The sequence below is a fragment of the Myotis daubentonii genome, chromosome 18 (genome assembly GCF_963259705.1).
Source record: "Myotis daubentonii chromosome 18, mMyoDau2.1, whole genome shotgun sequence".
NCBI lineage: Eukaryota > Metazoa > Chordata > Mammalia > Chiroptera > Vespertilionidae > Myotis > Myotis daubentonii.
Genome location: NC_081857.1, coordinates 29,145,239 through 29,159,177, shown reverse-complemented (window position 1 = coordinate 29,159,177; position 13,939 = coordinate 29,145,239). Strand labels below are relative to the sequence as shown.

The 13,939-nt window shown below is 60.9% G+C and overlaps 1 protein-coding gene across 6 annotated transcripts; it reads left to right on the top strand.

Moving 5' to 3' along the window:
- Positions 1–251: 251 nt before the first annotated feature.
- EFNA3 (ephrin A3) lies at positions 252–13,365 on the top strand. Of its 6 annotated transcripts, none has more exons than XM_059674367.1 (6): positions 252–477; positions 6,317–6,606; positions 6,969–7,034; positions 7,222–7,299; positions 7,528–7,616; positions 12,596–13,363. In XM_059674367.1, exons 1-6 carry the CDS (start codon positions 344–346, stop codon positions 12,623–12,625), a joined length of 687 nt encoding a protein of 228 aa, XP_059530350.1. In that variant the 5' UTR covers positions 252–343; the 3' UTR covers positions 12,626–13,363. The 6 variants fall into 6 exon arrangements, with proteins under 6 accessions (XP_059530350.1, XP_059530351.1, XP_059530353.1 ...); XM_059674368.1 differs by lacking the exon at positions 12,596–13,363 and adding an exon at positions 10,928–11,967; XM_059674370.1 differs by lacking the exon at positions 7,222–7,299 and having other exon boundaries at positions 12,596–13,365.
- Positions 13,366–13,939: the final 574 nt, after the last annotated feature.

Genomic DNA, 13,939 nt, shown 5'->3' with positions numbered 1-13,939 from the left:
AAATTAATGTGCTCGCCCCAGATGGCGATCCCTGTCTTGGGAACTCCAGACTAGGGAGCAGAAAACCTAGGACCAGCGGTAGCAAATTAAACCGCGGAGGGAGAGGCGAGGAGCGCGCGGGTTGCACGGCTCCAACCTCCCACGCGCCGCGCACTCGGGGCCCACACGGCGCGGGGCGGCGGGAGCGCGCCCAGGGCGGGGCTTCGGGAGCGCGCCCGGGCGGAGGGAAGGCGGGGGGCGTGGCCTACGGCTCCTGGGCCGGCGGCCGCGGCAGCGGGGAGCTGGGAAGCCAGAAGCCCGGAGCGCGGGGCTCAGTCGGGGGGCGGCGGCGGCGGCTCGGGGGATGGCGGCGGCTGCGCTGCTGCTGCTGCTGCTGTTGCTGCTCGTGCCGGTGCCGCTGCTGCCGCTGCTGGCCCCGGGCCCCGGGGGGGCGCTGGGAAACCGGCACACGGTGTACTGGAACAGCTCCAACCAGCAGTGAGTCCGGGGCCGGGAGCTCGTGCGTCCCGCGTCGGTGGAGGGGAAGCGGGTGGGCGCGGGAGTCCTGCGGGAGCCGAGGTGGGAGTCCTGCGGGAGCACAGCTGGGTGCTGGGAGGCGGCGGAGAGGGAGGCACGCTCTATGGGCGCCTGTGAAACTCGGGGGGCGTCTGAATAAGGAGGGCTCGGCCGTCCAGAGGAGCCTGCTCGGGGACCCCCACCCCACCTTGGCTTTTCTCCACCCCCCACCACACAGTGCCCCCAGCGTCACTGCCTTCGCCGGGCTGGGGTTGGGGAGCACCCGTGTGCCGGGGGTAGGCCGTCCGTTTTTGGTGGGGGGCAGGGATGACCTGTTTTCAGCGGTGCGCGTTTCCAGGGGTTCTGTCTCGGACTCCTGCTTTGAGAAGTGGGGCCCGGATCCGGGGCAGGGCGTCCGGCTGAGACCTCCCCGGAACCAAGGCGGAGGGGCGGCCGGGTGGTGTGGCTCAGCCCGGCCGGGTGAGCTGGGGCTGGGTCTCAGCGTCGGGGGGCACCGGGGCGCCGGTTGGCGAGGATAGGGACGTGGGGTCGCGGTGAGAGGGAAGGCAGCGGGGGGGATGGCTTGTCACACGCGCGCGCGCGCACACACCCGGGCCGGGATGGCGTGTGGCTCGAGTGTGAGCGGGCGTGCGCGGCTGTCAGGGTGCGTGTTTGTCTGGGTGTGTGATTTGTGTGTCTGCGTCGGCGTTCGGTGAGGGTGGGAGCGGGCGGCCGGCCGAGGCGGGGGCTGCGGTCGCCGTCCGCGTGGCCGGCCACGTCTGGGCTCGGGGGCTGTCGGCGGCGCCGCCGCGGTCGGGGCGGGTGTCGGGGCGGCCCTGTGGTTTCCCGGGCGCGTGGCGCGGTGGCGGGGTGCCGGCCGGGTGCCGGTGCGGGGCCAGGTTCTCTCTGCTCAGTCCTGGCTGCCCTTGTCTTCTCCTCCCGCCGAGCCGCTGTGTGCATCACCCCGAGTGTGTCTGTGTGTTGGGGGGATCCCTGGGGACGCGGGGGTCACTGTCACACCTGCCCAGGCGGCGGCACTGCCTCTGGCTCCCACCCCGGAGGCGGGTGCCGGCAGGCCGGCAGGGCCGGCGGCTGCGACCCCAGGCTCCCGGGGGAGGGGCTGCCGCTCGCCGCTCAGCTCTTTGTTGTTTGGGGCTCCGCGCCTCCCCCTCTCTCCCACCTCGCGCCCGAGTGTCAGACTGGGGGTGGGGACGATCCCACGGCGCCCCCCTCCCGCTTCCCATGGAAACCTCCCGGTGGGGGTGCGGCCCCTCCCCCGCGGCGTGGAACTCGGAGAACTCCGGGGTGCTGGGGGCCTACTCCCCCGTTCCATGAGCGTGTCCCCCTCCCGCAGACCCACACGTCCGCCCTCTGCCCGGCCGGAGTCTGGCAGGGAGTGGAGAGCTTCAGGTGAGGGCCCGGGCTCCCCGCCGCCTCGGGCATCCCCAGCTTCTCCGCGGAAGCCGGAGCCAGGGGGATGCGGAAGGCGGGGGGAGGGAGAGGGTGCGGGCGGGGGGTGGTGTTGATCGGGTTCCCCTCCCCGCATACACCTGGGCTCAGGTGAAAGCCCCGGGAGGGGACGGGGACCCGGGCTCGGCAGCCGCCTCTCTGCCTTTCCCGCTCCCCGCAGGTCTGGGCCGGCAGCGGTGGGAGGGGTGCACTCCGGCCCGGCCGCCGCCACCCCCGCCTCACATCCTCGGCCTTTGTTGCCGCTGCGCCCGGGCTCCCCGGCTCCCTCACTGCGGCAGCCGCGGCCCCATAAATCGTGAGAGCGACGTGCTCCGGAGCCGGGAGCCGAGAGGCCGGGGAGCGGGGGGCGGGGCCGGCCGAGCCACAGGCTCCCGCGCCCCTGCCCCGGTCACGTGAGCGCGGCTGCCGGCTCCCACCCCGTCGCAGGCGGAGGGTCTCTGCCCCCTGGGGTCACGTGGAGGGGGTCTGGCGACCCCTCCTCCTGGGGTCACGTGGGAGGGTGCCGGTGGGACACGTGCGGGGCCTGGTTTGACAGACCTGGGGGCTGCGCCCTCGATGAGGTCGAGCTCCTGCCCAGAGCCCCCCCACCCCACCCCCAGCCCGTCCGCTGGGTCCCCTGGAGGAGTCAGACCCGTTCCCAGCCTAGACCAGAAACTGGGGCTGGGGGGCTGCACCGGGGAGTAGGATGAGTGTGAGGTTCAGGGGCCCCCAGCCTGGAATTGAATGGGAGGGGGCCGGAGAGCGGGGGCGCGAACCGAGAGCCGGCTGTCTGCGCCCTGGCCTGTGCCCCGATCTGTACATGCGAGCAGGTGTGCGGTGTCCGCCCTGCGCCAGAAGCCCGGGGACATCCTTCTCCGCTGTCTCCCTCCCCGCCTCTGTCTCTGACATGTTTCGGTTCTGATCGGCCTTCATCCGTACATTTATTAACAAGTGTTTATAGAGGCTCTGCTGCATCCACGTTGGGCTCTCCTCCCTGTCCCTGGCCCTGAGGGTGCCTCGCGCCCCCTCCTTGCCGCTGGTAACCTCCCTCGCGTCCCAGTCTGTCTCTGCCGTGTGGGGGCCCCCCTGGCCCAGCCTCCGCGTCGCTCGGTTCTCCGAGCCTCTGGGTTCTCACGCTCCCCTCTTTCTCTTTCTCGGTTTCAGGCCCCCCTCTGTCTCTGTGCCGCACTCCCGTGCCCGGGTTTCTCAGCGGACCCAGTCTCTGTTCATCTCCCCCCGTGGTGGGCGTCTCGCTCGGCTTCCGTGCGTCTCGCTTTCGGCGGGGCTCTCGCGCTTCTCCGCCGCTGCAGATCAATAAACCTTCGCCGCCACCGCCGCTGTCGCAGGGAGGAGGGGCGGGGATGCGTGGCGCGCGCGAATCCTCTCCCCTCCACGCTGGCCGTGAGGCTCGGGGCCTGACCCGGCGGGGCGGGAGTTCCGAGGCCCCGTGAGCCAGAAGGGCGCGGGGGTGTCCGTGGGCACCCGCCAACCCGCGAGCGTTCCCGCCACCCCACCCCCACCCCCAGCCGGGCGCGCGGACCCCACGTTGCGCACACGTGGTCTGGCCTCGCCTGCAGGAGCGAGCTGCACGAGGCCTCGGGAGCGCGCGCTGGAGGGGAGGAGACCGGCCGGTGTCTTCACAGCCTTCCTCCACTTCTCAGCTCGGCATTCCCACGTCTAGGGCTGGAGGCAGGGATTGGACAAGATCAGGGCCCTGTAGGGTCTTTCCCCTGCTCCCTGATGGTTTAGACACCCTGTTTAACGCCTCCAAATTGCCCCGCGGGGTGGGGGTAGAGGTTTGCTTCTTCCCGCTCTCCCGCCGCCCACCCAGCAGGTTCCAGCAGACAGAGCGCTGAGAGTAGGGCGCACCGGAGGCGGTGAGGGCCAGGAGAGACGAAGTAACGGGTGAGGCGCCGCCCCCTCCAGGTGGGGTGAGTGGACACTCGCCTTTATTTGAGACGTGGGAGGCTAGTGGGGGATGATGTAAGGAAGAATAGAGAACTGTTTGAAGGGGCAGGTACCACCCAGTCCCCAGATCCCAGCTCGCCCCACCCCCTACCGGGGGCGGGGCTCTGAACTGGGGAGGTACAGCCCTGGAGGAGGGGTTAGCAGCGAGCTTCTCGGGCCTAGTGTCACCTTCTTCTTCACTCTCAAGACAGGGAGGGTGACAGGTTTAAAGAAAGCGCCCAGGCCAAGCAGGCCCCGGGCCTTCTAGCAGTGTGGCTGGGCTTGCTGGCATCCGGCCCTACTGCCCCCAGTCGGACAGATTCCGGCTGGGCACAGCCATTCCACAAGTAGGTCTTTTCCTCCCACGTGCCCAGCTTTGGGGGCATTTCAGCCCAACCCTGGGATAGGTAAGAGATGGTTTCTCTTCGTTTGTGGTCACCCAGCAACCCCACTTGGGAAACGGAGGTGCCTATAGGAATAGCTCTGGCTCTGGCTTACTCCCTGCTGGGAAGGGGAACTGAGAAGGCCCCCCAGGGAGCGGCCGCTTCAGAGCAGGGCTGGGAACCCGGGTGAGGCTCAAGGCCCGAGGCCCCAGTGTGGCTCTGCAGCTGTTCCTGACGTGGCCCCTACCACGGGCGGCCTCCTCCTCGAAGCCTTTGGGGCTGGAGATAGAGAGGCAAACCTAGGGTGGCAGCTGGGAGCCAGGCCTGGTCTAACCCGTTTTCCTGCTCCCAGTGCCCCAGGCCAGTACTCCTGCCCACCTGAGTGCCAGGGCCGGGGAGTGGCCTGAGTGACCCATCACCCCCGTGGGAACTGAGTGGGGCTAGTAGCATTCCTGATGACTCAGGGAAGCTGTGCCCATTCTTACTGGGTGCCCAAGCACCAGTGCCCACCTGTCTGCCTTACTGCCAGGCCTGGAAGGGGATGTGTAGGGAAAGGGTGGCACAGGCAAGGCCGAGGAAGTCGGGTAAGGTGGGCAGGGACCCTCCAGGCCCTTCCCCATGCAGAGCCTCCGAACACCTTTCCTAAGAGATCTAATTACTGTTGGTGGAACTGGGAGGTGCCTGGCGACATGGGGAGCCAGTCCCTCCCCTCAGGGAGTTCTCAGGGACTCCTGTGGTTTGACATTTTGCCAAGGATCCGTGCCATCCTGTGTCCACCACTCTCCCTCTCGCCGCGAGATGCATGATTCCTACCCCAGGGAAAGGAGGGGAGATTCCTGCCTCGTTCTCTGAGTTTTTCTCTCCACTCATGTTTCTCCCATCTCCACATCGACAGTGTTAAGACCAGTGCTTTGAGGATGCCTAATAAGGCAGGTGGGGATTACAAGGGACCCAGCATCTGCTTCTCTGTCCCATAGGAGGCTCAGGGAAGTATGAGGAACAGCCATCTTGTCCAGGCGCTAGGCCCACGGCTCTGCCCAGCATCTTTAAGGGACAGTGGTGCCCAGGTTGAGGACGGAGGGAGATGTATAGATACGAAAGTTTGGGCTGGTTGGTATGATACCATGTGGGGCCTTGATGCTGAGCTCTTTAACTCCCTGATGTATTGTCACACGGGGGGCCTAATGCCCATGGCCTCAGGGAGGTCAGTGGGACTCAAGGTACAGAGACCAGTGTTACTGTAGAGAAAGCATGTGCCAGTGTGTGTGTGCGCGTGTGCGTGCGTGTGTGTGTGTGTGTGTGTGTGTGTGCGCGCGCGTGCGTGAGAGAGAGAGAGAAAGCAGGGAAGGAGTTGGAGGTTGCGGAGGTCAACCCATACTTGGTGTGCAAGTTCAGCACACGTACAACCGAGCCTTTCCATGTGTCTGCCGCCGGTGAGTGGGTGGTAGACATGTGTGTGTGTGTGTGTGCCCTAGAACTCTGCATGTACATGCATGAAGCCTGCATACATGCTCGTGTGAGGGCAGGTCCTATGGGACTGGCCTTGGCGTTGGACCGGCAGCCGCGGGAAAGCTTGTGGGGAGATGGGATGGAGGCGCTGATCTATCCGAAGGGATTCCTCCCACTGTCACTATTCTCCCTGCCTCCATCCCCCCGCCCCGCTGGTGAATTATGGGGAGTGGAAGGAGGAAATCCGGGTCTGGGTCTGGGAATCGGAATCGCAGGGGCCTGCGCCGTTTCTGTGGTAACCAAGCCGGCGTTCCCTACTTCCCTCCACCTTTCTCCCCGCCTCCTTTCCTCGGAGGCCGGCGGGGCTTCCCTGCGCCTTTTCTGCCCTCTGGTGGCCACAGGAGGACAGAACCAGAAACGGGCCGGAAGTCTAGCGCGGGCCCTGGCGGCACCGGGTCCTGGGGAAGGCAGGGACGGGGGGAGGGGGCTCCCAGGAGCCGGGAAGCTCGAGGACTCTGGGGAAGGGTGCGGTGGAGAGAGGGTGGCCTGGCGCTGCCTCTCTCTGACCCGCTGCCGTCCCCGGCCCCCCGCAGCCTGCGGCGAGAGGGCTACACGGTGCAGGTCAACGTGAACGACTACCTGGACATCTACTGCCCGCACTACAACAGCTCGGGGCCGGGCGGCGGGGCGGAGCAGTACGTGCTGTACATGGTGAGCCGCGCCGGCTACCGCTCCTGCAACGCCAGCCAGGGCTTCAAGCGCTGGGAGTGCAACCGGCCGCACGCGTCCCACAGCCCCATCAAGTTCTCGGAGAAGTTCCAGCGCTACAGCGCCTTCTCTCTGGGCTACGAGTTCCACGCCGGCCACGAGTACTACTACATCTGTGAGTGCGCCGGTGCGGGCGGGCGGGCGGGCATCCGGTCGCTGGGCGTGATCCCCGGGATCTCAGTTCCCAGACAGTGCAGTGAGGCTGGGAGTGTTTGGTGCGTCCTCGGTGTGGGTCGGAGCCACTTTCTGTGCCCAACATTCCAGGGGTGGAACCTCAAGGGTCCGGGTTACTTGAGGTCCAGGAACCGAGGGGCTGCTGGCGCTGACAGCTGAGTCTCGTGGCCAGTGTCCATGGTGACCGGGAGCTACGGGAGGAGACTCCCTGGGAGGGGCAGGGAGGGGCGAGAGGGCGAGTTTCTGAGTGAGGGCACGAGGTGCAAACCGGGAAAGGCCGCTCAGGCTCCGTGTCCTCCCCAGCCACGCCCACCCACAACCTGCACTGGAAGTGTCTGAGGATGAAGGTGTTCGTCTGCTGCGCTTCCAGTGAGTATAAGCGGCTCCCAGCCGCCACCCCATCCTCAGCTCCCCTGCTTTGGGGCTCCCCTGGCTTCCTGGGGATGAGGGCGGAGGGCACAGGAGAGGGGGACTCGCTCCCCAGCTGTAGCAGGGGGAGGGGATCCCTGGCCCTGACTCTCCCCTCCTCTTTCCCCACCCACACCCTACCCCGCAGCATCGCATTCCGGGGAGAAGCCGGTCCCCACTCTCCCCCAGTTCACCATGGGCCCCAATGTGAAGATCAACGTGCTGGGTGAGTTCGCAGCGCCCTCTGGTGGCCACTGCTGGAACCGCAGTCCCCTCCCCGGTGCCTGCTCACCTCGCATGACTTCCCCCTGGGGACACCCATCCCTCCTACCACCGTGGGTGGTCACGGCCCCTGCTCCCCTCCTGCTGCTGCTGCTGCCGCCGCCGCTGCCGCGTGCCCCCGCCTCGGCGCGCAGCCCAGCCCTTATCTGCCTGTCTCTCCATCTCTCCACAGAAGACTTTGAGGGAGAGAACCGCCAGGTGCCCAAACTTGAGAAGAGCATCAGCGGGACCAGCCCCAAGCGGGAGCACCTGCCCCTCGCGGTGGGCATCGCCTTCTTCCTCATGACACTCTTGGCCTCCTAGCTCTGCCCCCTCCCTTGATGGGGGCGACGGGGCGGGCGGCCCAGATAGGGAGACTTTGGCCTCTCCAAGGGAAGCCTAGCCCAGAGGCCAGACCCTCCTCCAGTGGCTGAAAGTGGGGTCTGCACCATACATCTGTGCCCATCCCTCTGCCCCTCCCTCCACGTGTCACTGTAGTGGACCAGGCACAGGGAGGCCATGGGTCCCAGTGGCCTTATGGCTTGGGTAATGTTTGGTACCAAACTGGGGGGCCATAAAAGGTAGTGCTCAGGACTCCCTGACCCCCGGTGCCCTCCTCTTTTGTCCCCCCAGAGAGACAAATATGCCCCAAAGAGAGCAAATTGAAGCGTGGGAGACACCCCCACCCCTCTCTTCCAGGGGCAGAACACAGGGAGGGGACTCGATGGGCGAGGGGGTGGCTTCACCCGCTGCCCCCTTACCCTGTTTACAGCAATAAGCACGTCCTCCTCCCCCCTCCCCACTCCCACTCCCAGGATTGTGGTTTGGATGGAATCCAAGTTTACAAGTAGACACCCCTGGGAGGTTGGCGGTGGAAAAGGGTGACAAGGGGTGGGCACTGGGGTGCCAGGCAGGCATGTACAGCTCTATATCTCTATATATATGTACAGACAGACAGAGTCCCTCCCCTCACCCCCCTGACCTTCCTTGACTTCCCCTTCCAACCTCAGACCCCTTCCCCACCAGGCTAGGCCCCCCACTGGGGGACCCCCTGGCCCCTCTTGTGTCTTCTGTGAAGACAAGACCTATGCAACGCACAGACACTTTTGGAGACCGTGAGACAACAACGCCCTCCCCTCCAGCCCTGAGCCAGGACCCAGCTCCCAGGACCTTTCTCTGTCCATCCTCTGTGGTCCCCACCCACCCTCCTGGGCCTTTTTCAAGTGCTTTGGCTGTGACTTTCATACTCTTGCTCTTAGTCTAAAAAAATAAACTGGAGATAAAAATAAGTGTGTGTGACTTCCAGGGCTCGTGAGCCTTCTGTACACTAGACACAGGGCCTTCGTGGGGGAGGGTATTGTAGGGCCCACGGGACCACTGCTCACCGTGTTCTAGAACTTACCTTGAGGAGGCAGCTCTGTGTGGAAGGAGCAACAGGGGCTGCCCAGCTGGGCCTGGGTGACTTTGGGCAACGTCTGTGAGCCTCAGGTATGAGAAAATCCTGGGTGCAGCCCTGGCCGGGTAGCTCCATTGTTGGATGCACCATGCTTTCGGGTCCAGTCCCCCGTCAGGGGACATACAAGAATCAACCAATGAATTCATTAAGTGGAACAACAAATCTATGTTTCTTAAGAAAAAAAATCCATTAAAAAGAAAAGAAAACCTGGGTTATAATACATCTCTCTCCGGGTTAGTGTAAGGATTAAATGCAGGCGTATAAGGCTCAATCAATGACGAATTTCTCCTTTCCACTTCAGGGTGTGAACCTAGATAGGAAGGAAATTATATCTTTATTTTTACTCACCTGTAGCTAAAATTTAACCTTCCCTTATGTACTTGGGCAACCAGCCACAATAGTTAACAGTGCCTGTGACTTCATAACCAACAGAAATCATAGATGTTTTCCGACTGCATTATAGTTTTTGGAGATATCTCAAAATAGCATTTACTCTCCACACTACTTTGAAATGACAAGGTAGTTAGTTATTAGGCCTTCCTTGTTTTTACCGTGTTAATAAAAACCTATATATTACTATGCCAAAACAAGTAAATGCTTTGATAACTGTTTCAATATAATTGGTTTCCTTTGTAAATTTATTTTATTTGTTTAAGATGCTGTGGCCAAAGGGCTGAGAGTTTGCTGGTGCTGGGGCCGCATGCGCCCGGCAGCCTGTGAGTGAGGACAGGAGGGGAGGGGGAGGAAGCCCACGGCTGCTTCTGAGACGCTGCTGCCCGGGCCAGGCTGCGTGAGGCCCGGGGTACGGGTGGGCACTGCGTGGGGCGTGCTGATAGGGACCAACGTCTATCGAGCCTTTGCTGGCCCAGGGAGAGGGGGTGCCTTTTCCTCAGTGCCAACCTGTGCACCCTGGGGACTCCATCTCAACCAGGCTCTCTAATTGTCACTGTGTGGGTCCTGGGTGAGTGCCCTCCTGGGTGCCCCTGGGGCTCTTGCCAGAAGCATTGTGGGAGTCCCTGGGCACAGGCCCTGGGTCTCGCCTCCTCTGTACTCATGGGAAATTAGATTTCAGCCGTGCCCTGGAGGGTGCGTAGGTCTCCCACGGGCAGAGCAGGGAGGTGTGAGGATGGGAGGACGGATGGGGAAGAACCAGGGCCAGCCAGTGCACCAGATGAGACAGGGCAGCAAAGGGAGGCCCATTCGTCCCATCGATGGCGGGCATTGGGGGGGCACCTGCTGAGCGCAGGCTCAATGCTGGGTGGTGGGGACACAGAGAAGAGGGTCTCCACCCTCGAATGCGCTCATCATTGAGCGTGTGCTGATAGGGAGGAGTAACACACGTGTGACCGTGTGACCAGCGACAACGTGGTGAAACGCCAGGAGGCGGCGGGACATGAGGAAAAGCACACGCTCACCTGGGGACACGGGGAGGAGGCTGCCGGGAGGAGGCGGCACACGCAGCTGGAGCCCCACAGGGTCGAGTCTTGGGGGCCTGAAGGCTGAGGAGGGGGTTTGTCCCACGAAGGAGCCACAGCAGTGGGCCTAGGCTGCAGGCTCCCTCGATCCCAGGGCCCCGTGGGACAGAGTGTGGCCGGCTGAGAGGGGAGGGCCTAGTGGATTCAAACTCCAGGAACGGGAAGACTGGGCAAAGGCAGGCACCTGGAGTCAGGAACTAGGACGAGCCGCTCCCATTTACTGAGCACCTACCATGTGCCAGGCAGCGAGCAGCGTGCCCTCGGGAGCCTGACCACCCCAAAGCACAGACGGGAAAACGGAGGTAAGGGGCTGTGTCCCTTGCTAGGGTCACACGTCCTGTGAGCTGGCATGCAGCGTGGGTCTGCCTGTCGTCGGGCGTGGAACCTGCACCCACACCTGCAACCCTTTCCCACAATCCCCGCTGCCTCCTTCCCCCTCCAGCAAAGCTACTCAGAGTTTCTGGGGAAGGACATCACAGGACCTCAGATAGGGGTTAGGCGAGCTGATCTGAACCCCACATTCTAGATGGGAAAACCGAGGCTCATTCGGAGCAAGTGATTTGCCTGCGTCACTCAGACGTTCGTGGCAGAGCCAGGACGGGGACGCGGGGTCATGACCCCCACCTTTTTTGTTTTTTTCATCCTGTGATGCACCTTCCCAGGAACCTGGGGCTGATGTCTGAAACCTCGCCGTTAAGGAGGAGGCGCCACCTACCTGAGATCCCTGCTCATTTGCCGTGAGGCTGGGGCTCAGGAAGCTCGGGTCCTGCTGGGATCTCCCCTCAGACAAGGCTTCAGGCCTCAGAGCACGAAGGCCAGTGAGGTGAGGGGAGCATTTCGATAGACAGACCGGGGTGAGGGGTCAGCACGTGGGTAGACAGAGACCAGCGACCTTGAGCCCTGGCACAGGGCCTGCCTTGTGGAACCAAGGTCCGCACAGCCCGGTGTCCTGGCCAAGGCAGACGTGAGATGACACCAGTGGCAGGGCCTGGGGTGAGGGGAGGGTAAGGCAGGGCCCACAGTGCAGACTCAGTGCCTACTGACGATAGGCCAGGGCAGGGGGATAGACCAGAACAAAACAGAATAGCGTTGGCTGTGCGGCTGAGTGGGATATCGCAGGGAGGGAGGCAGATGGCAACAGGACAGGACAGGGAAGGGAAAGGCCAGGCTCGGCCACCTCCTTCCTGCTCCCACACACCTGAGCCAGGTGCCCTGAGAGTCCGCTGATGCCGGGTGGAATCCCAGCGCCTGGGCACTTTGTGGTTGTGCTGTCCCCACCCGGAAGCCCAGGGCCCTCAGGCAGGGAAGGTCAGTGAGCTGTGCCCCAGGAGGGCCTCCTGCCCACCCTGAGCAGGCCCGTCCTCCTCCTTGTGTCTCCTCTGGCCGCCTCCACAAGGGCCTCATAGCAACACAGGCGGTACTCCCAGAGGCTTTCACAGGGACCCCGTCCCCCTGCTGCCCTCCCCAGGGTAAAAAACAACAGCAATGCCCTAGCTGGTTTGGCTCAGTGGATGGGGTGTCAGCCTACGGACTGAGGGGTCCTAGGTTCGATCCCGGTCGGGGGCATATACCCAGGTTGCGGGCTTGATCCCTAATGGGGGCATGTAGGAGGCAGCCAGTCAATGATTCTCCTCATTGATGTTTCTATCTCTCTCTCCCTTCCTCTTCCTTCCTCTCTAAAATCAATAAAAAAATATTTTTTTTAAAAAACAGCAACAACAAACACCGAGCACAGATGTTGGCTTGAGGAGTCAGGCTCAGAACCAGGCCCTCCTCTTCTGGGGGAGGCCACCCTAGCCTTGCCGTGGGTCGGGGAAAAGAGTAGGGACATCTGCATTTCAGTTTGGGTTCAAGCCTTGTCCCCTGGGCTGGGGGTGCGGACAAAAGAAAAGGGGTTCCATGGGAAGTAACTTCACAGGGCCATGTGATCTAAACTTCTAACTGGACAGTTCGCCGTAGGTAGTCATGCCCCAGGCATATAAGTTCTTTTTTAAAAAATTATTTGTTTCCATCACATATAACTTCTTTAGTAAATGTTTTATCTCTGCCTTAAGCAAGCTCTGTCCATTGCTCTCGTGTATCTAGGTTAACACACCTTTGAAATAAGCCATAACCACCCTCAAGAGAGTGGATAATCTTGTTAAGCATCCTGTAATCCAATCCCCACCTTGCCTTCCCCACCTCCGTGTACTCTTTCTCATGTTTCCTCCTCACCCTCAAACGCATAAAAGAAGTTTCAAAACTATTATTCTCGGGAGCTTTCGAGAGCTTGCTCCCTGGTATATGTCTTCAGTTTGACGCAAGCAAACTCTTATAAAAATTCTCTACAGGACTGGAAATTGGTTGAGATGACGGTGTAGGTAAATGCAGTATTCGCCCCCTCCCACAGCCACATCACAATTACCACGGAAATACAGAACCACCATCGTCCAGAACCACCTGGAATCTGGCTGAATGGAAGTCCTACAACCAGGGAATTAAAGAAGAAGCCACATGGAGCCTGGGCTGGCTTCCGCACAGCAGCTCTCCCACTGTAGTCGCAGCTGGTCCTCACAGCTGATTGGCCTGGAGGTCGATCCCTCCCAGTGACACCAACAGCAATCAAGGCTCAACTACAGCAGGACAGTACACACAGCCCACACAGAGGAGCACCTGGAGTGCCCTGCTCAGTGACTGGGGAGGCTGAGCCACTGGGCCCTACAGGACAGCTACTACATTAGACCACTCTGCCAAGTCCAGGAAACATGGCAGCTCTACCTACTACAGAAAACAAACACAGAGAAGCAACCAAAATGTGGAGACGAAGAAACGTCGTAAATGAAAGAACAGAAGAAATCCCCAGAAAAGAAAAAGAACTAAATGAAATGGAAGCAAGCAAACAACCAGATACAGAGTTCAAAACAATGCTGACAAGGATGCTCAAGGAGCTTAGTGAGAACATCAGCAACATAAACAAGGACCCGTCAGGAATGAAGGGTACACCATCTGAAATGATATTTTACAGGGAAACAACAGTAGAGTAGAGGACAGCGAGAATCTTATCAGTGATTTGGAAGCAAAAAATACCCAATCGGAACAGCAAATAGGAAAAAGAATGAAAAATATAGCCGAAACCGGTTTGGCTCAGTGGATAGAGCGTCGGTCTGCGGACTGAAAGGTCCCAGGTTCGATTCCGGTCAAGGGCATGTACCTGGGTTGCGGGCACATCCCCAGTGGGAGATGTGCAGGAGGCAGCTGATCGATGTTTCTCTCTCATCGATGTTTCTAACTCTCTATCTCTCTCCCTTCCTCTCTGTAAAAAATCAATAAAATATATTTTAAAAAAAAAAAAAAAGAATGAAAAATATAAAATAGTGTAAGGAGCCTCTGGGACAACTTCAAGTGTACCAAAATTTGCATCTGGGAGGTGCTGAAAGGAGAAGAGAGGGAACAAGAAATTAAAAACCTATCTGAAAAAAGAATGACAGAAAATTTCCCTTACCTGATGAAAGAAATAGACATACAAGTCCAGAAAGTGCAGAATGTCCCTAACAAGATGAATCCAAAGAGGCCCACACCAAGACACATCATAATTAAAATGCCAAGGGTTAAAGACAAAGAGAGAATCTTAAAAGCAGCAAGAGAAAAGCAGTTAGTTAGGACTGTCAGCTGATTTCCTAACAGAAACTTTGCAG

Bases quoted from the DNA above. Each gene is read 5' to 3' on its own strand.
- EFNA3 (XM_059674366.1), top strand. From the start codon at position 344: ATGGCGGCGGCTGCGCTGCTGCTGCTGCTGCTGTTGCTGCTCGTGCCG. The intron at 478-6,316 runs GTGAGTCCGGGG...GGCCCCCCGCAG, and splicing joins TGGAACAGCTCCAACCAGCA to CCTGCGGCGAGAGGGCTACA. The intron at 6,607-6,968 runs GTGAGTGCGCCG...TGTCCTCCCCAG, and splicing joins CCACGAGTACTACTACATCT to CCACGCCCACCCACAACCTG.